We start from the raw sequence: 21485 nt of genomic DNA, 5'->3' as shown, positions 1-21485 counted from the left end.
CCATTTACTTCTCCAAATTAATCTATACATGTGTTAAAATTAACCAAACCTTAAAAAAGCAAGCAAGCAAACAAACAAAAAATTCACAGAACTGTATGCCAAAAAGAAGTCAATATGGGGGTATAATTTTAAAAACAAAAATGAAAAGATTAAAAAATTCAGTTCCTCAATTGCATTAGCCACATTTCTAGTGTTCAATGGCCAATGTTGCTGCCACAAGGGACAGAGTAAATACAGAACATTTTCATCATTACAGAATGTTCCATTGGACAGTACTGCTCTATGTACTACTCTACTTCTGATCAAGTGCCAAACTTTTAAAAAAGGGAAGGGGAATTTTCCCCCCTCTAGGCTTAAATATATCTGGTATCTCATAAACAAGTCCTGATTTTGAGCTAATCCCCCACTCCCCCTGCCAAATTTCAATTTACCAACATACCCAATGAGGAAGTGTTGTGAAAATTGATTTTTAAAAGCAAAAATCACTTTATCACCCGATGATTTGCTATACTTTTTATTGCCATAGCCTGTCTTCTAGATATAAAAGACATAAAAAAAACCAATGAAACTATGTATATAAAATACTATACAAAAAAGTTGTATTATCCTATGTTGTTTTCATGCTGCAAACCAGAAAACACTTCCTTATTTAGTAACTTCTATTTGTGTTTTTTAAGGCCAGGTCAACCATACCTAGCACAAAAAAATGTTCCCCTTTGGGATAACAGCACTTGACTTTTCCTCTGAATGTTAGATATCAAAGAGATTTTTCAAGCCCAAAGTCTCAAAGGAAACAAAAACAGGCAGCACCTTTGTGTAAGAGGAAATTCACAAAGTGTTTATCACAATACTATTCTGGATGCCAAATCCTTGAGCAGGAAGCTAAAATAGCACTGATTTACTTAACAAACATTTACTGAATACCTATTACGTGCTAGCTGCTAGGGATCCAATGGTGAGTAAAAGCAAGCACAGACTCCAAAGAACTGGAAATTGCTGGGAGCAATCTGTCTGATTCTGGGTCTGTGCCACTCTCCTTGATCACCACCAACGCAAACCACCTTCGCCTATTCCCCACAGTGCTCTGAAGTTTCAACTGCTTGTTTTTCTTCTCAGAATCTTTCACTAGGAATCAATGTTGTTTTGCTTTTTCCCAGAGGAACTATGTTTCTATTTTATCAATAGTTCCCCTGAAAATAAACATCCAAGTCTAAAATCTATAATCTATAAATGTGGCTCTTATGAAGGACTCAAGATGGTGCACTGTTCGCTATATTTAGATGAAGGTAGAAGTGAAAGACGGAGAAGGCGATGGCACCCCACTCCAGTACTCTTGCCTGGAAAATCCCATGGACGGAGGAGCCTGGTAGGCTGCAGTCCATGGGGTTGCTAGGAGTCGGACACGACTGAGCGACTTCACTTGCACTTTTCACTTTCCTGCATTGGAGAAGGAAATGGCAACCCACTCCAGTGTTCTTGCCTGGAGAATCCCAGGGACGGGGGACCCTGGTGGGCTGCCGTCTCTGGGGTCGCACAGAGTCGGACTCGACTGGAGCAACTTAGCAGCAGCAACAGGAGTGAAAGAAGAAAAGAAACCAAACACGCTCTGTGTCCTCAACAGTATTTACAGAGGTGTAGAGGGTGCTGTCCATAGATATTGTGAAGATCCATTATTTTAATGCATAAGGAGTTATTTGTCTACTGAAATGTCTAAAACATGAAATTCAAGCATCGTATACTTTATCTGTATGTAATTTCTGTATAATTTGCATAAATATAAAAAGGCTGCATCATCTATTCTCAAGTAAGAAACTTAAGACAAATCTAAGGGCTTAAGTTTCTTGAAAGACAGTTCTTTTGAGTTCTAATTTTCTACAAAAGCTAAAAACTGTGTTATTACCACTTCTTGGGTTGTCATTAGTATATTTTCTTTTGTGTATTCCTTCTCATCTGATAATAAAAGGTGATCCAATTTCCTATCTGAAGGCTAGGACACTGAATAAATTGCCCAAGAAACTCAGCAAGAAAATTAAAGAGCTAGAATTCAAATGTATGTCTCTGTAACTCCAAAGTCCATACTCTTTCCATTTATAAATGATGAGGCTAGATGATCTTTGATCTCCTTAAAAAACCAAAATTCTATGTGTGTGATTTGAGCAATTTGTGACTTATAAATAAAAATACCTGATAAGTATGAAATATTTCTAGTGTGTGAACTAAATTTTAGTTCTATGTTTACTTTTCCCCTCTACATTTCATATCTTCTCCCATACCAGTTTAAATAAAAAAATGACTAAGAGAATGTATTTCTTTAGGTTTTTACCAAGATTTGACAATTAGTATATTCTAACATTTCCCCATTTTTAAAAGTCACTTTGGGAAAGGTACTTTGCTTTAGCACACTGAAATTCCTTTTTATCCCCCCAGGAGTTAATTGATACGTCAACATAATAAATTCAGATTAGCATGCTTCTAAGCCAGTGGGGAAATCCTCAAATGGTTTAAAGCCTATTTGCTAACATTTTCATAACAACTCAATATAGAGGGACTCAGAGGTTTTGCGGGAGCTTGAAAGGATCCTGTCCTTCTACAGAGACTAAACTCAGAAAAGTAAAATGATTTATCAATAATCTTGAATTTCTAATATATCTGATTCTTCTTGCACAATATATTTGGCCAACTAAATACTATATAAAATACATAATAGGAATCCCATTTATATTACATATGTCACAATACAAATTTTATTACTGTTTGCTGAAAGAATAATATATATATTTTAACTGAGTAACACTCTGATGTTTCAATAAAGGATACTGAAAATTAAAGTATAAGAGGAAGACATCGAGTTCTATTGATTTTATCCAATTTGACCAACCTAAATAAAAGTTACAACTTAAAAATTTTAAATCAATGTATGAACTAGCAAAAGACAATTCTTAGAGACTAAGACAACAGCCCAAAACCACTCTAAAAATTCAAAGGTCAAATGTTTTAAAATGAAAAAGATGTGGAGATTTTGTTAGTTTAAGTTGTAGTATTGTTTTTCTGTAAATTGAGTGTTTTGTCTGAATTTTCATTACTAATATAATTTCATTTTCTTCAAAAATTATGTAACTAATGAATGATTATTCATTATAAAAATTTATATACAAAGAAAGGAAATAGTAAAAGTCCTTCTTTACATGATTCCTTTACTGCTAGTTTTTAACCTTGGATTTGATATTTCTTTGATCCTTGGTTCAACTAAATCAGAAACCTAAGCCTGTTTGAATAACTGATTCTACATCTTCATGGATGGCCATTTATTACCTAAGAATTTATACAAGGCAAAATGCCTATATTACTGTAATACAGCATTTGAAAAAAAGAAATGTTCAATGGACTATCATCATTTGCCATACCAAATGTTAGAGGGAAAAAGTTCCAAATAGAAATAAAGACGGATTTCTGTATGCTGACAGGAAACAATAAGATGTATTTGCTAGGTGAAAAAAAGCAAGGTTAGAACAGTATGTATACAGTATGCTTCCATTTATATAAAAAGGAGATATACACACACATATATACACAGTTAACCCTTAAACAACAAGGAGATGGGGATGTGGGCACCCACCTCATGTATAACTTTACATTTGGCCCTCCATATCCTCAGTTTCACACTCTCGGATTCAACCAACCACAGATCGTGTAGTACTATAACACATATTTATTGAAAAAATGTGTATAAGTGGACCCGTGCAGTTCAAACCTAGGTTGTTCAAGTCAGCATATAGATCTACAAATGTTATTCATCTTATATTCAGTCTATTTCTAGGAGAATTCATACATAGGAAATTGATAACTGGTTTCTTTTGGGAAGGGGATTTTACTCTGGACATATGTTACTTTTCCAATAATTAAAAAAAATAGTTAATATTAAGGGGAGCAAGGAATGTATTGATCCACAGGATGAACTTGGTAACAGCTAGCATCTAGATTGGTTTTTTTTGGCCACACTGTGCAGCTTGTGGGATCTTAGTTCCCTGGCCAGGGATTAAACCCAGGCCCTCAGCAGTGAGTCCTAACCACTGAATTGCCAGGGAATTACCTAAGTGGTCATTTTTTTAAAGGATAGTCTGTTTTAGGAAAATGGACTGCAGCCTTTATCTGAGTAAAGGAAAAAGCACACAAAATGCAGTTAAGTTTCAAGGACAAAGTAATCTGTTAATAAGGAATTAACCTTTAGAGTCATTTGGTGCTTACATCTAACTAAATTTAATGTTACATTACCACTTTCAAAAAGGCCAATCTCAGAGAAAGACCTTCACATTATCTACCCATTTTATTTTCCCCCTGAACAGACCACTGGGGTGATTAAATAAAGCTTCAAGTTAATCTCTTTAAAGTCTACAGTCTTGGCAGAACAAAAGTATAACACTCATTTATAAACTTTGCAATTTAAGACATAATACCCCAAATATATTTAAATGCTGAAGCTGCAAAGAGGTATAATCATATTCATTCTACTTATTTCAAAATTAGAGACTTCTTGACTATTCACTTGCCTTGAATCCTGTTAATTAAATCTCTAATCTGTTCCACTGCAACATTTTTTAAATAAAACAATCATACTCAATTTAATATCACAATTATATTAATTCATATCAGAGTTTTATTCCAAACACAACAAACATCTCTTTGACTTTAACATCATAACTTTATTAATTCATATCAGAGTTTTATTCCAAATACAACAAACAGCTCCAAGACTTAGCTGAAACAATGTCCTCTTTAAATCTGGTTTCTGAACTGACTACTGCTGCTGCTGCTGCTAAGTCACTTCAGTCATGTCCGACTCTGTGCGACCCCATAGATGGCAGCCCACCAGGCTCCCCAGTCCCTGGGATTCTCCAGGCAAGAACACTGGAGTGGGTTGCCATTTCCTTCTCCAATGCAGGAAAGTGAAAAGTGAAAGTGACATCGCTCAGTCGTGTCCGACTCCTCGAGACCCCATGGACTGCAGCCCACCAGGCTCCTCCATCCATGGGATTTTCCAGGCAAGAGTACTGGAGTGGGGTGCCATTGCCTTCTCCTGAATTGATTACACATTAGTCTTAATTATAATCTCAGAAACTATGATCCAGAAAATTTAAACCTTAACAGTCTTTGAGAAGTGACCAATATTTATGTGTTAACATCTTAAGCTGCATTCTGACCATAAATTATGTTCGGACAAGGACAATTCTCCATACAGTGCCTAGAAAGAGGTGAATCCACCTTTTGTGGCCTCTGAAATGTAAGCATTTTGAGGGACCTTCATTAAGGAAAATAGCACAAAACTATAAATGAAAAAACATCTGTACAAATGTAAATATTCTAAATGAGTAACAAAATTACAAGTTATAAAGTTTTGAAACTTACCAAATACCATAAAATCCACTAAAGTAACTTTTTTATTAATAATACCTCCTACACCTGTATAATATTTTCTCTTTCTACAAGTTTGGCTATATATGTACTCTGCTGCTTCATTTAACAGTGATTTTGTAAAATCATTTTATATATGATTGTCAAATTTGGGAAAACTATCAAGTTTCTTTCATATATGAACAATAAGATCTCAGGGCATTTCAGAAAAGTTTACTTGTGCAGTGAACTAGTTTTAAATACTCTTTGAATTGATAACACTCATTTATCACTTTTACACTAGGCCCTAACTCCTTTGTGCCATGACCCTGGTGAGTTGGCATCATGGGTGGTAAGGACATTATCCTACCAGAACCTGTAGCACAAATTTCATTATACACAGAAGCAACTAAGAACCGTGTGTGTATGTGCGTGCATGCCCATGTGCGCACGCATGCTCAGTCATGTCTGACTCTTTGCGACCCCATGGATTGTAGCCTGCCCAGCTCCTCTGTCCATTAAATTCTCCAGGCAAGAATACTGGAGTGGGTAGCCATTCCCTTCTCCATTCCCTTCTTCCTGACCCAGGGATCGAACCCATGTCTCCTGCATCTCATGTGTCTCCTGCATTGGCAGGCAGATTCTTTACCACTAGCACCACCTGGGAAGCCCCTTACAGCCAAATATTTTACTAACCCCAAACTAAACATATCCTCAATTCAGCCTATTAATCAGATCCCCAAAATGCCTATGGCACATCCAATACTACTTACATAAAAGGGAAGTCTAAAAGAGGTGGGTCGAAGTGGAAGTAGACAATGGATTTAAAAGATTGTGGTTAAATTATTTTACTTTCACAAAAACAGATAACCATGGGAACACTGCTACAATTCCTTCCAGGTCTTAGAAGGGGAAGATGCAAGTGGCAGGCTCTGACACTTAAGCTTAACTTCACCATAAATCTGTCTCTGGGCCTAGAAAGCAACACTTAGTAATATACTTTTTAAAGGAAGGAGAAAAGAAGAAGGATTACTAGTATACTCTATCATATGGGCTTTTGACTGTAGAGGCAGAGCTGGAAAAGGCAGAAAAAGCATGTCTACCTTCATTTTTAGCAAACAAATTATGAATGTACTCAGGAAAGTACAGCCTTAAGTATCTGTCACTAGGATCCATATAAATCACTGTTGATAACACAAAGTGCTTTCATGTTATACTTCTGCTACTTTTCTTGTACAGCATAATTCAATTTAATTGCATTTTTCTGACTTTAGATAGGTCATATTAAGCAGAGGTGAATTCTGGGAAGATGCAGTAAACGTAGCAGCCTTACATATGAGTGGGGTGCAATAAGTCTCTAGGGGAAAATTTATACAGGAATGTACTTGCAAATGTCAAAGAGAATGTCATCCTTTAGCTTTACATAGATAACAGGGAAAATTTAATAATCTAAACCAGTTTGTCAGAGAGTTGAGGGTTTTGGAAAATACATTAGTTGGCAGTAGACAATAAGAACCTAAGTAATTTGGAGAAAAACTATGTGAACTAGTTTCTAGATGGTTAAAACAGCTTTACTGAAATTAGCACACACTTAATTAGTAAGACCTAGCTTCTATTCTGCCCCTCAGTTCAGTTCAGTTGCTCAATCATGTCTGACTCTCTGCGACCCCATGAATCGCAGCACGCCAGGCCTCCCTGTCCATCACCAACTCTCGGAGTTCACTCAGACTCATGTCCATCGAGTCAGTGATGCCATCCAGCCATCTCATCCTCTGTCATCCCCTTCTCCTCCTGCCCCCAATCCCTCCCAGCATCAGAGTCTTTTCCAATGAGTCAACTCTTCGCATCAGGTGGCCAAAGTACTGGAGTTTCAGCTTTAGCATCATTCCTTCCAAAGAAATCCCAGGGCTGATCTCCTTCGGAATGGACTGGTTGGATCTCCTTGCAGTCCAAGGGACTCTCAAGAGTCTTCTCCAACACCACAGTTCAAAAGCATCAATTCTTCGGCCCTCAGCCTTCTTCACAGTCCAACTCTCACATCCATACATGACTATTGGAAAAACCATAGCCTTGACTAGACAGACCTTTGTTGGCAAAGTAATGTCTCTGCTTTGCAATATGCTGTCTAGGTTAGTCATAACTTTTCTTCCAAGGAGTAAGCGTCTTTTAATTTCATGGCTGCAATCAGCATCTGGAGTGATTTTGGAGCCCCAAAAAATAAAGTCTGACACTGTTTCCACTGTTTTCCCATGAAGTGATGGGACCAGATGCCATGATCTTCGTTTTCTGAATGTTGAGCTTTAAGCCAACTTTTTCACTCTCCACTTTCACTTTCATCAAGAGGCTTTTTAGTTCCTCTTCACTTTCTGCCATAAGGGTGGTATCATCTGCATATCTGAGGTTACTGATATTTCTCCCAGCAATCTTGATTCCAGCCTGTGCTTCTTCCAGTCCAGCGTTTCTCATGATGTACTCTGCATAGAAGTTAAATAAGCAGGGTGACAATATACAGCCTTGACGTACTCCTTTTCCTATTTGGAACCAGTCTGTTGTTCCATGTCCAGTTCTAACTGTTGCTTCCTGACCTGCATATAGGTTTCTCAAGAGGCAGGTCAGGTGCTCTGGTACTCCCATCTCTTTCAGAATTTTCCACAGTTTATTGTGATCCACACAGTCAAAGGCTTTGGCATAGTCAATAAAGCAGAAATAGATGTTTTTCTGGAACTCTCTTGCTTTTTCCATGATCCCACGGATTTTGGCAATTTAATCTCTGGTTCCTCTGCCTTTTCTAAAACAAGCTTGAACATCTGGAAGTTCACGGTTCACATATTGCTGAAGCCTGGCTTGGAGAATTTTGAGCATTACTTTACCGCATGTGAGATGAGTGCAATTGTGCAGTAGTTTGAGCATTCTTTGGCATTGCCTTTCTTTGGGATTGGAATGAAAACTGACCTTTTCCAGTCCTGTGGCCACTGCTGAGTTTTCCAAATTTGCTGGCATATTGAGTGCAGCACTTTCACAGCATCATCTTTCAGGATTTGGAATAGCTCAACTGGAATTCCATCACCTCCACTAGCTTTGTTTGTAGTGATGCTTTCTAAGGCCCACTTGACTGCACATTCCAGGATGTCTGGCTCTAGGTCAGTGATCACACCATCAGGATTATCTGGGTCGTGAAGATCTTTTTTGTACAGTTCTTCTGTGTATTCTTGCCACCTCTTCTTAATATCTTCTGCTTCTCTTAGGTCCATACCATTTCTGTCCTTTATCGAGCCCATTTTTGCATGAAATGTTCCCTTGGTATCTCTAATTTTCTTGAAGAGATCTCTAGTCTTTCCCATCTGTTGTTTTCCTCTATTTCTTTGCATTGATCGCTGAGGAAGGCTTTCTTATCTCTCCTTGCTATTCTTTGGAACTCTCCATTCAGATGCTTATATCTTTCCTGGCCCCTAGCACCAGCCATTTCAGCTCAAGTGGAGAAGTTTAATTGATTTCACTTGAGGATAAGTCAGGTACAGATGTCATACTTATTCACTGAAATTAAATTATTCATTTTTAAAGTTTTGAGACCGAAGGTTGCAGAGCTATTTTTTCCATCCTCTTTTCTAATTAACAAATTGCAAAAATATCTGTCTGATTTTTGGACAGTTACAATTAGTGAAAAATTGCAAAATATTTTTATAAATTTGAGTATTTTGAATACAAACACTTTGGAGAAAACCTGTAGTAGAGTTAATAAAAGTTACCTGTCATCTCTCAGCTTTTCCAACTTGGCTCTCTCTTCAAAACAAATTAAAGGCAGCCATGTCCTTAGGCCAGGGAGGAGGGGAGGAGGCAATCAGAAAGCCTCTAAGATTGTAGTTATGCCAAGGTAGATGGTAAATGAGGCTTCCCAGGTGGCATTAGTGGTAAAGAACCTGCCTGCCAGTGCAGGAGATGTAAGAGACACTGGTTTGACTCTTGGGTCAGAACGATCCCCTGAAGGAGGGCATGGCAACCCACTCCAGTATCCTTGCCTGGAGAATCAGAGGAAACCCTACATTTGGAGCATGTGAAAGTGAAAACTAAGTATTCACATGGATACCTACAGGACAGAAAACTCAGCAAAAAGCATATTACACTATGTAAAGAAAGATTTTCCTGCCACAACCATCAACATAGTCTCATCTGACCAGAGTGTGTAGTTTAGTAAGCAAATGAGAAACAGTACTTTCTTCCCAAATAGTAAAATGGATACAGTTTACTTTGTCCTCTCTGGCCAAGATGAATATAAGATTTAGACATGGAAAAAAACACGTAGAGTTTCAGATGTAGAAAATAACTGTCAACATATTGGCAGCACAACATGTGGTGAAATTTTGTATCAAATTCCATGAAATATCACTATGTGCCAATTAGCCAATTTTTTGGTAATAAAAACAAGGCAAACTGAAGCTAATTTGCTTAAGATCTTATGAGACGTATGAATCACAGACAAGAACACTGTAAGGACAAGAAAGCATGAATCCCGTACTTCACTGAAAAGCTAAAATCCATCTGAAATCTCTGAAGAAGGGGTAAAAACTTAATGTTTAGATTAAGATTAAAAGAAAGAACTCCCATAAGTATTTGATCTGGAGATACACAAAGCATTCTGGTGTATGCTCGAATTTAATGATTCGAGCATTTAAAATATGTAATGAGCTTCTTATTATTAGAATCCATCAGATTCCTAATTCTAAATCCTGTAGTAAATCTGATGTCCAGTTAGATAAAGTTCCCTTTAGAATATTTACATCTATTCTGGGCAGCATGTCTAAAATTTATCTTTTGCATATGGATCTGAACTAGTCAAAGAAAAACCTTTTTAGGACTGATGCAAGCTGATCAAATTCCAAAGTTGCATTAACTTTCTGTCATCATTGTAATGAATACTGAATAAAGGAAAAATTACAGAAAACTTCCAGTAAATAGAACCACAACCAATATAAAGTTGTTTTAATGATGATGAAAGCTTAAACAATATATTAAAACAATAAGTACATTATACAAATGAAGACACAACTCAGTTAAAATTACACATTGACTCATTAAGCCCTGGAAATAAAAATAAACATGTTGAAGAGTCAGCATTTCACAGTATATTTAAGAAAAAGCCTCCATATATTAACATCATTATAGTAGAAATCCCCAAACTTTTGGCAAGGAGATATTGTTAACGTCTTTGGGCCCTGGGATACAAGTTGAAGAGAAATAGGAGAGAACAAGTGGGGAACCAAACTGAATGAAGCATGGGAAAGACTGCTGAAATTATGCTCCAAACAATGCTGAGAATTCTGAAGAGTGACAAGAAAAAAGGAAATGGACAGGGGGCAGCAAAAAGGCTTGAAAATGGCATGGAGATATACTAGGAATTTCCAATCCATTAGTCAGGGATTTCCTGGTGGCTCAGATGGTAAAGAATCCTTCCACAGTGTGGGAGACCTAGGTTCGGTCCCTGAATTGGGAAGATCCCCAGAGGAGGGCATGGCAACCCATCCAGTATTCTTGCCTGGAACATACACATGAACAGAGGAGCCTGGCATGCTGCAGTCCATGGGGTCGCAAAGAATTGGGCATGACTGAGCGACTAAGCAGAGTCAGGGACCTCTACCTTAAACAAAGTACAACAGGCAGGAAGGCCCAGAACAAATCTTCAAAAGCATCAGCAAAATACATTATCAAAATCAAATGATGCTGTCATGAAAATAAAGAGCAAGGAATTCTGTGGGTGACAGGTACAAGTTGTACTTCTGTGTATGTTTGAAATTTTTCATTAAAACTATTATTTGACCAAGTTGGGCTTATCCTGGGAATGCATGGCTAGTATAACATTTGAAAATCAATCAATGTAATTCACCATATTAACAGCCTTAAGGAAGAAAAACAATATGATCACCTCTAGATGTAGAAAAAGCACTTGAAAAAATTCAACATCTATTCATGATTACAAATAAAAGCTCTCAGAAAACCAGGAAGAGGAAAGAATTTCCTTAACCTGATACAGGGCATCTACAAAACCCTACACTAATACAATACTTAAAGGTGAAGGACAATGTTTTCCCCCTTAATCAGGAACAAGACACAAATGTTCACTTTCAACACTCCTATTAAAAATTGTAATGGAAGTTCTAGACAGAAAATGAATAAAAGACATACAGACTAGAAAGGAAGAAATAAAACTATTTTTATGCCCTGATGATATAATTGCTTATGTGGAAAATCTCAAAGAATCTACAGAGAAGCTAACAGATTTAATGACAGTTTAGCAAAGTTCAGGATACAAAGTCAACATACAAAAACCAACCGCATTTCTGTATGTTTGTAATGAACTGAAATTAAAATTTTTTAAAAAGTACCATTTAAACATCATCTAAAAACAGAAAATATTTAATGTAAGTTTAATAAAATATATGCAGGATCTGTACAATGAAAACTACAGATCCCTGATAAGGAATACCTAAATAAATGGAGAACTATATCATGTACAAAGGTTTGAATACTTAATATTATTAAGATGTTAATTCTATCCAAATAGATCTATAGAATCAACACAGTCACAGTCAAAATCCCAGGCTATATTTTTGTAGAAACCTATATACTGATTCTAAAATTTATGTGTACAGGGAAAGAAAATAGAATAGCCAAAACAATTATGAAAAATAACAAAGTTGAGAAATTATACTACTTGATTTTAAGGTTCATTACAAAGCTACAATAATCAAGATTGTGTGATATTTACAGGACAGACACACAGATCAATAGACCAGAACAGAGTATACAGAAATATATCCATAAGTATATGGTAAATTGAGCTTCAACAAAGGTGCAAAGGCAATTCAATGGGGAAAAAATAAACTTTTCAACAAATAGAGCTGCTTAGCAAACTGGACATCCATATTTAAGACAATTAACCTCAACTCATACTTCATAATGTATACAGATTATGGATTAATTAATTAAAATGGATCATAGATCTAAATGTAAAATCTTTTAGAAGACACAGGTGTAAAATCTTTGTGATCTTGGGTAAGGTCAAGATTTCTTAGCAATGACACCAAAAGCATGCTCCATAAAAAAAGTGGATAAATTGGAATTCAACAAAAGTAAAAACTGCTGCTCTGGGAAAGACACTTTTAAAAGATTAAAAAGTCAACCCACGGACTGGGGAAAAAATTGGAAGACACATATCTAAGAGAAGACATATTCAGAATATATAGAAAACAATCAAAATTGAACAATAACAAAACATGCAGCTAAAAATTTCACAGAGACAGACATTTCACAGAGAAGGTATACAAGGTATACAAATGCCTAAGAAGCACAAAAAAAGATACTCAATATCATTATCCATTAAGAGAATGAGAACTGAGATACCACTACATACCCACGAGAATGTCTGAAACTAAAAGGACTGGTAATACAAAGTGTTGTAGAGAATGTGAGAAAAGTGGAATCCTCAAACATTGGTGGTGGGAACATAAAATAGTATAGCCACTATGGTAAATCATTTGCCAGTGTCTCAAAAAGTTGAACATACACTTACCACATGATAGAACAAATCCAATCCTAGGAATCTGCCTAAGAGAAATTAAAACTTATGTCCACACAAAGATTTGGATGTGAACATTCAGAGGATTTTTCATAATCACAAAAGAAAGTGAAAACAATGCAATGTCTCTCAATAGATGAATGGGTAAACAAACTTTGGTACAATCCACACAAGAGAATAATGTCTCAGAAACAAAAAGGAAAGAGCCAGTGATACATGCAACAACATGGATGAATCTCAGATGCACAATGTTAAATGAAAGATGCCAGGCTCAAAAGACTATATATTATATGATTCCATTTATATGGTAGTTTTTAAAAATTAAAGCTATAGGAACAATAAATAAATCAGTGCTTATGAGGGTCTAAAAGTAAAGGAGAATGATTTCAAAGTAGGTTACCAACTAGATTTAGTAAATGAAAATATAGGACAGACCCAGTTAAATTAAATTTCAAACAAATGACAAATAATCTTTAGTGTAAGTATAACTCATGCAATACAATGGTTCTTAAACTGTGGTCCCAGAACCACAGATATAGTTAAGTTCTTAGGCCCCATTCAGATCTACTACTAAAACAGAAACTCTGGGTGTTTTATGTTTTAAAGCAATCTATGTTTTACAAGCCTTACAGGTGATTCTCATGCTGTGGTTTGAGAAACACTGTTCACTATACCCGTCACTGGCAAAAAAGAACCATAAGAAGCTAATATGAAGAGAAAGGGGCACATGAGCCTGTTTGAAAATCAATTTACCATCATCAAACAATAACTAAAGAGCCAAAAGGTATATAACAGAGGTTCTCTGAGAAGGGACTACAGGAGTGATCTTCAACCAAGGGCAATTTCATCCCTAGGGAACAGTGGCAATGTCTGGAGACATTTTTGGTTGTCACAAGTGGAAGGAGAGGCTACTGGCATCTCATGGTTAGAGGCCAGGGATGTTGCTAAACATCCTTCAAAGCACTCTCCTAAGACAAAGAGTTATCCGGCCCAAAATGTCAACAGTGCTGAAACTGAGAAAGTTGGACTTCATCAAAACATATTTTTAACTCCAAAGGCTTTAACATCAAAGACACCTTTATGAACATGGAAATAGAAAAATTAAAAAGACAGTGACACATAAAATATAATTCAAGGTATCTCATGCCAAGAATATTAGAATTATTCTGAGAAGAATTTATATAGAGAATAGTGACACAGAGCTAAAACAGCAATTTTGTGGTAGGAAGCAAGTTGATGATGAAAATACCAGGCTTTTTTTTTTTGGAAGTTATGTGACAGAATAAATTGGAGATCACAAGTTTGAGAACCATATGCAAATTAAAATGCATCTGTAAACACTGTATGACCAGAAAACATTCTGGCCCAGGAATCATGGAACTTGAGTTCTAGTTTTATCTGGTATTAGGTAGCTGTGTAATTTAGCACAAATCACTTCCTTATCTGGGCTTCAGTCTGTCCATGTGTAAAATGAGGGGGTTAGACTACTTAAGTCATATCTAAGACCACTTGCAGCTTTAACACACTATGTCTATGTCAAAAAAAAAAAACGAGCACAGGAAACATTAAAAGACATTTTTTACAGGATATAGGGGGCATGGTATCATTTTGTTTCCTTTGGGGTAGTCCTGCGCTGACTTTGCTACTTTTGGCTTTTGTGTTTAAAAGGTGTTAAACAAAGCTTGCTACTGCTGCTGCTGCTAACTTGTTTCAGTTGTGCCTGACTCCTAGTGACCCCATGGACTGCAGCCTACCAGGCTCCTCCATCCATGGGATTTTCCAGGCAAGAGTACTGGAGTGGGGTCCCATCGCCTTCTCTGGTTTCTCTGTAGTGAACATGAATTGTTATTATAATTATTATACATAAGTAAGAAAAGCTATGGGGTCACGAAGAGTCGGACATGACTGAGCGACTTCACTTTCATTTTTCACTTTCATGCATTGGAGAAGGAAATGGCAACCCACTCCAGTGTTCTTGCCTGAAGAATCCCAGGGACAGGGGAGCCTGGTGGGCTGCTGTCTACGGGGTCGCACAGAGTCGGACATGACTGAAGCAACTTAGCAGCAGCAGCACAAAGAAACTATAATATATGATAAATCACTCTTTTTCACTAAGTAGGACTCTGAGATGAATTACAGCAGGAATTTGTTAAGATTGTCTAACAAAAGTCTATTTTAGTTTTGCAATTAAAAACTAAAGTGAAATGTTTAGAAAATGAGTTACACTTTGTATGCATGTTCTTAAGGAAGACTACATTATTACTAAACATACTAACTGTCATGATATAAAAGAGAAAGAAACCCCATGATCCTTCCTTTGAGAACATGTATTTTAGTTTAATATGACATCAACAGTAATAAAAAATACTGTTGTTGTTGTTCAGTCGATAAGTCTTGTCTGACTCTTTGCACACCAGTATAGAGTTTGTTCAAACTCATGTCAGCACCTATACTTATAAAATATAAACTGATACAACCATAACATCAAGACTCAATCTTCAGATGTTTTTAAATTTTAAAAATATATAATTTATTATTGCCTTTAACAAGGAAATAAGTTAATGGGCCAAAGAAAACTTACTCAGCTTCACGGTTTGAAGTATGACCGTCTTTATGTCATACATGTTAGTGTTTCTGCATCTATTTCAGTGTTAGAAGTATAATTTCCCAGAAGAATTCCAGTCAACAGCACTGATTTCCAAGGAGTAACTTACTTTAATATGATGTACACCATTCAGTTTTCCAATCTGCTGTTCAATGGTCCAAACACAGGAACTACATGTCATTCCCTCAACAGAGATGGTGACAGAATTCACACTCATACTCAGATCCATTTTGATTTCTTCTTTACATTCCTATTAGAAACAATAAACTTATTAATATCAGCCATGGAAATAACCCTTCCTCTTACATGTACCCCAGTGTTCATTGCAGTGCTGTTTACAATAGCCAAGACATGGAAACAACCTAAATATTCACCAAAAGATGAATGGATAAAGATGTGGTACATACAGTGGAATATTACTTGGCCATAAAAAAGAATGAACCATGCCATTTGCAACATGGATGGACCTAGAGATTATCATACAAAGTGAAATAAGTCAGACAGAGAAAGACAAATATCATATGATATAATTTATATGTGGCATCTACAAAAATGATACAAATGAACTTATTTACAAAGCCAGAAGCAGACTCACAGACTTAGAAAAGGAACTTATGGTTTTGGGGGGGAAGGTGGGAAGCAGGGATAGATTGGGAATTTGGGACTGTCACATATACACTGCTAAGCTGCTAAGTCACTTCAGTCATGTCCGACTCTGTGCAAAGCCATAGACGGCAGCCCATCAGGCTCCCCCGTCTCTGGGATTCTCCAGGCAAGAACACTGGAGTGGGTTGCCATTTCCTTCTCCAACATATACACTACTATATTTAAAATAGATAACCAATAGGGACCTACTGTATAGCACAGGGAGCGTCTGTAATAACCTAAACGGGAAAAGAATTTGAAAAAAGAATACATACATGTATATGTATAACTCAATCACTTAGCTATATACCTGAAACTAACACAAAATTGCTAATCAAGTATGCTCTAATATAGAATAAAAACTTAAAAAAAAAAACTTTAAGTTAAAAGAAAAAGAAAAAAGAATCCTTCAACATTCCCACCTGCCCAACTGAAAATACACTACTAATATACTACGGTTAGCATTCTTTTCTCTCGCCTCATTTTACTCCCATCCCAGCACTTTTAGGTCACCTATTCCTTTGATTTAGTGCTTTCTTCTCTTAGATATCTGCTTAGCTAACTTCTTCATCTCTTTCAAGTGTTTACTCAAATCTAATCTTCCTAACGAGTCTTACACTGACCACCTTGTTGAAAATTGCAACCTACATCCCTTCCACACACACACATACTTTAATTCCCCTTATTTCTGCCCTCTTTTTTTCTTATTTTCATAGAACTTAAAACCTTCTAATAAGCTCCATTAATTTACTTGCTATGGTTATTGCTTATTATCTGTCTTCCTGTTGTTGTTTTAAAATGTGTTCATGAATTCTTTGTCACTCCTTCATTCAAGAGATCAAATTTAACAACTCCTTTGTTCAAGATATCAAATTTGATCAAGAGATCAAATCGCATGTGGCCTCAATTCAGTGACTTGCTTCCAAATCACTAGTGGAAGTGACAATGTATGATTTCCAAGATAAAAGGCACTGCAGTTGGGGGAAAAAGTCATTGTGGCTTGCTCCTTGTCCTCTCTCTTCAATCACCCCATCTAGGGGAAGCCACCTGCTATGTCATGAGGACACTCAAGCAGCATTATGGAGAGGCTGACATGGTGAGAAATTGAGGCCTACAATCAATAACCAGCAAAGACATAAGGCCCCCTGCCAATAAACAGGTGAGTGAACTGTCTTGGATGCTGATTCTTCAGACTCAGTTATGTCTTTAGATGCCTGCAGCCTCAGCTGACATACAGACTTACAACCTCATGAGAGATCGTGGGCCAGAACCACCCATCTATACCACTCCCAAATTCATGACCCACAGAAACTGTGAGATAATAATTGTTGGTTTTTTTAAGCCACTAAATTTTGGAATAATATGTTATACTGTAATAAACTCCTCATTAAAATGAAAATTCTATGAAGGCAGGAGTCTTTTTTTTCCCATTGATAATTAGTTTGAATCACATGAAATTTCCATTTTATTGATATAATTGATATATAACATATTAGTTTTAAGTGTACAATACAATGATTTGATACGTGTATATACTGCAAAAGTACCACCAAAAGTTAACATCCATCACCACACATAGTTACAATTTTTTCTTGTGATGAGAACTTTTAAGGTCTACTGTCTTGCTGCTAAGTTGCTTCAGTTGTGTCCAACTCTGTGCGACCCCATAGATGGCAGCCCACCAGGCTCCCCCATCCAAGGGATTCTCCAGGCAAGAATACTGGACTGGGGTGCCATTTCCTTCTCCAATGCATGAAAGTGAAAAGTGAAAGTGAAGTCGCTCAGTCGCGTCCGACTCTTAGCGACCCCATGAACTGCAGCCTACCAGGCTCCTCCACCCATGGGATTTTCCAGGCAAGAGTACTGGAGTGGGGTGCCACTGCCTTCTCCATCTACTGTCTTAGTGACCTTCAAAAATACAATAGAATATTGCTAACTATAGTCACCATGCTGTACATTTTATCCTCAGGACTTATTTATCTTATAGCTAGGAGTTTACATCTTTTAACCACCTTCATCCATTTCGCCCACTCCCTACCCCCTACCTCTGGTAACCAACCCATCAATCTGTTCTCTGTGTCTATGAGTTCAGGTTTTTTCAGATTCCACATATAAGTGAGTTCATACAATATTTGTCTTTCTCTGACTGACTTATTTCACTTAGCATAATGCCCTCAAGGTCCATCCATGTTATCACAAGTGGTAGGATTTTCTTCAGTTTTATGGCTGAATAATATGTATATGTATATCACATTTTCTTTATCTATTCATCCACAGACGGGCATTGGTTGTTTTGACGTGTTGACTGTTGCAAATAATGCTGCAATGAATATGGGGGTGCAACTATCTTTGAGATAATGATTTCATTTCCCTTTGATAAATACCCAGGAGTTAGTAGATCATATGATAATTCTGCTTATTAATTTTTTAGAACATCTATACTGTTTTCCATATCCATTTTTTAAATGTAAAAATTTTCACAAAGCTGAAAGAAAAATTCAACACTAGCTGCATCTTTCTCAGTCTTAATTTCAACTAGCACTAATTATGGAACTGTACTTTATAGTGTGATTTGATCTGAAATAGCCTATTTTTGTTATTTAAAGTTAGAGCCACAGTTATTCCAAATGCAACACTTAACAATTCAGTTATGTCCACTAATTCTTCTTATGCAGTTAGTATTATCAATTTTTACATAGATTATAATATCCATTCAATATAAAAGAATACAGTTTATCTAACTTTGTTTTTAATTACTTGAAACAGCCTTTATTCAAAGTAAAAAAAAAAAAACAACAACAACAATCTCTAATGAACCACACTACCAGTGATACTCACATTCTGGTAATCTATGACTTATAATCTATATGTAAAAATAAGCTGTCATCACCCTGAGAAACTTCATCGTCCTTCCTCTAGCTTGAGCAGCTGCTGTCAATAGGACAAAATCTGAATCTTTGAATGAATGGTAAGTGGAATAGGGAAGAAGCAGTAGAAATGAGGGCTTCCCTGGTGGCTCAGTGATAAAGAATCCGCCTGCCAAAGTGGGAGAAGTGGGTTTAATCCCTGGGTCATGAAGATGCCCTGAAGAAGGAAATGGCAACACACTACAATATTCTTACCTGGGAAAGCCCATGGACAGAGGAGTCTGGCGAGTTACAGTCCACGACGTCACAAAAGAGTTGGACACAACTTAGTGACTAAACAACAGTAGAAATTTAGAGGATCTAGAACTAGCTACTCCAGCTCAAGAAGTTCTTCATGCTGTCTGAATTCTCCATTGCATGAAATTTACAATTTAAATATTATTGTATTAATGAATAGCTTTCCTGTTTTCCAAATCTTTATTATGAAAAATTTCAACTACGCATAACACCTGAAATAGTACAATGAACATCTATCTGTATATCCTCCACGTGAATTCAACAACTGCTAACATTTTGCTGTATTTGCTTTATTTTTCTAATCTAAGCTTTAGAGATCATAATACTTCAGCACACATTTCCAAAGAATTAAGGACTGCTGCATAACCACAATACTATGACCACAGCTAAGAAAATTAATCGGAGGCAGTCCTAAGATGGCAGAGGAATAGGACAGTGAGACCACTTTCTCCCCAACGAATTCATCAAAAGAACATTTAAACGCTGAGTAAATTCCACAAAACAACTTCTGAATGCCGGCAGAGGACATCAGGCACCCAGAAAAGCAGTCCATTGTCTTCAAAAGGAGGTAGGAAAAAATATAAAAAGCAAAAAGAGAGACAAAAGAGGTAGGGATGGAGCTTCGTTCCAGGAAGGGAGTCTTAAAAAGAGAGAAGTTAACAAACACCAGGAAACACTCTCACTGCCGAGTCTGTGGTGAGCCTTGGAACCTCAGAGGGCAACATAACTGGGAGGAAAAATAAATAATTAATTAAAACCCACAGATTACGTGCCCATAGGTAACTCGCAGCGGAGATGCCTGCACCCGCCACTAGCAAGTGGGGGCTGGGCAGGGAGGCACGGTCTGCATTGCTTAGAGTAAGGACTGGGCCTGAATGCCCCAAGGCCAATCTGAAAGAACTAACTTGGGCTAGCAAACCAGACTGTGGGATAGCTACCACGCGAAAAGCCCTAACCTGAGACACCGTCAGGTACCCTCACAGAACAAAAGACTGAACAAAGACAGCCGACTGCAGACCATCCCCCTCCAGTGACAGGCAGCCAGAGCCGGAAGGGGGCAATCACAGCCCCAGAGAGGCATTATCTACCACACTGCAAGCAGGCTTCTTTGCTAAACAAGACTTCTTGAGGTTCTGGATGGTCAACATCCACCTGAAAAGGTGCATTGGTTGCACACCCAGAAAACCGAGTGGCAGGGACAGGGGAGGAGATAAGTCGCAGCAACCGCGCTCGCCAAACATCTCATCACCTGAGCAGCTCAGACCTGGGAAGGCCACAAAATGCAGGCCCAACCGAGTCTGTGCCTCTGAGGACTACCCGAGTACCTGAACCTGAGCAGCTTAGACCTGGGAGGTGCATGCAGCCCAGGTGGCCTCGGACGGTTCCCGGTGGAGCAACCTAGAGCCTGAGCAGCGTGGGCGGGAACAGGCCCAGTGTGGCTGAGACACTGCGAGCACACGCCAGTGTTATTTGTTTGCAGTGTCCCTCCCTCCCCACAGCAAATGAACAAGTGAGCCTAAAAAAGTGTCCACCACCGTCCCCTTGTGTCAGGGCGGAAATCAGACACTGAAGAGACCAGCAAACAAAAGAAGCTAAAACAGAGGGAACCGTCTTGGAAGTGACAAGTGCAACAGATCAAAACCCTGAAGTTAGTACTGACTACATGGGGGGGGCCTATAGATCTTGAGAAATATAAGCCAGACCAAGGAACTAGCTGAAAATGAACTGACCCAACACTGCCCACAACCACACCAGAGAAAGTCCTAGATATATTTTTACTATCATTTTTTTAAATTTTTAAAAAAATTTTAAGTCCTCTATTACTCTAATTTTCATTTTTATAACCTACTATTACTTTGCAAAAAAAAAAGAGACACTATTTAATAATTATATATTTTATAACTTTTGTGACTTTGTTTTTCTTTTTTTCTCTTCTTTAACATTGTATTTTTGAAAATCCAACTTCTTCTCTAGATTTTTAATCTTTGCTTTTTGGTATTTGTTATCAATCTTGTACCTTTAAGAACCCAATCTTCAATACCCATTTTTACATGGGAGTGAGATTACTGGCTTGGCTGCTCTCTCCCCTTTGGACTCTCCTTTTTCTCCACCA

The 21485-nt window shown here is 37.3% G+C and overlaps 1 protein-coding gene across 2 annotated transcripts in view; it reads right to left on the bottom strand.

Moving 5' to 3' along the window:
* ATP7A (ATPase copper transporting alpha) overlaps window positions 1–21485 on the bottom strand; it is a 127225-nt gene that overhangs the window by 58972 nt on the left and 46768 nt on the right. For both annotated transcript variants that reach the window (XM_086387293.1, XM_086387294.1), the window contains exon 2: window positions 15673–15813. In XM_086387293.1, coding sequence (XP_086243419.1) covers window positions 15673–15792 — 120 coding nt within the window. In that variant the 5' untranslated portion in view covers window positions 15793–15813. The remainder of the gene's footprint in view (window positions 1–15672; window positions 15814–21485) is intronic.

This window comes from Bos grunniens, chromosome X (genome assembly GCF_055505025.1).
Source record: "Bos grunniens cultivar Pamir isolate PY7600 chromosome X, Bosgru_T2T1.0, whole genome shotgun sequence".
In the NCBI taxonomy this organism is placed as follows: domain Eukaryota; kingdom Metazoa; phylum Chordata; class Mammalia; order Artiodactyla; family Bovidae; genus Bos; species Bos grunniens.
This window is presented reverse-complemented; position numbering and strand designations above follow the sequence as displayed.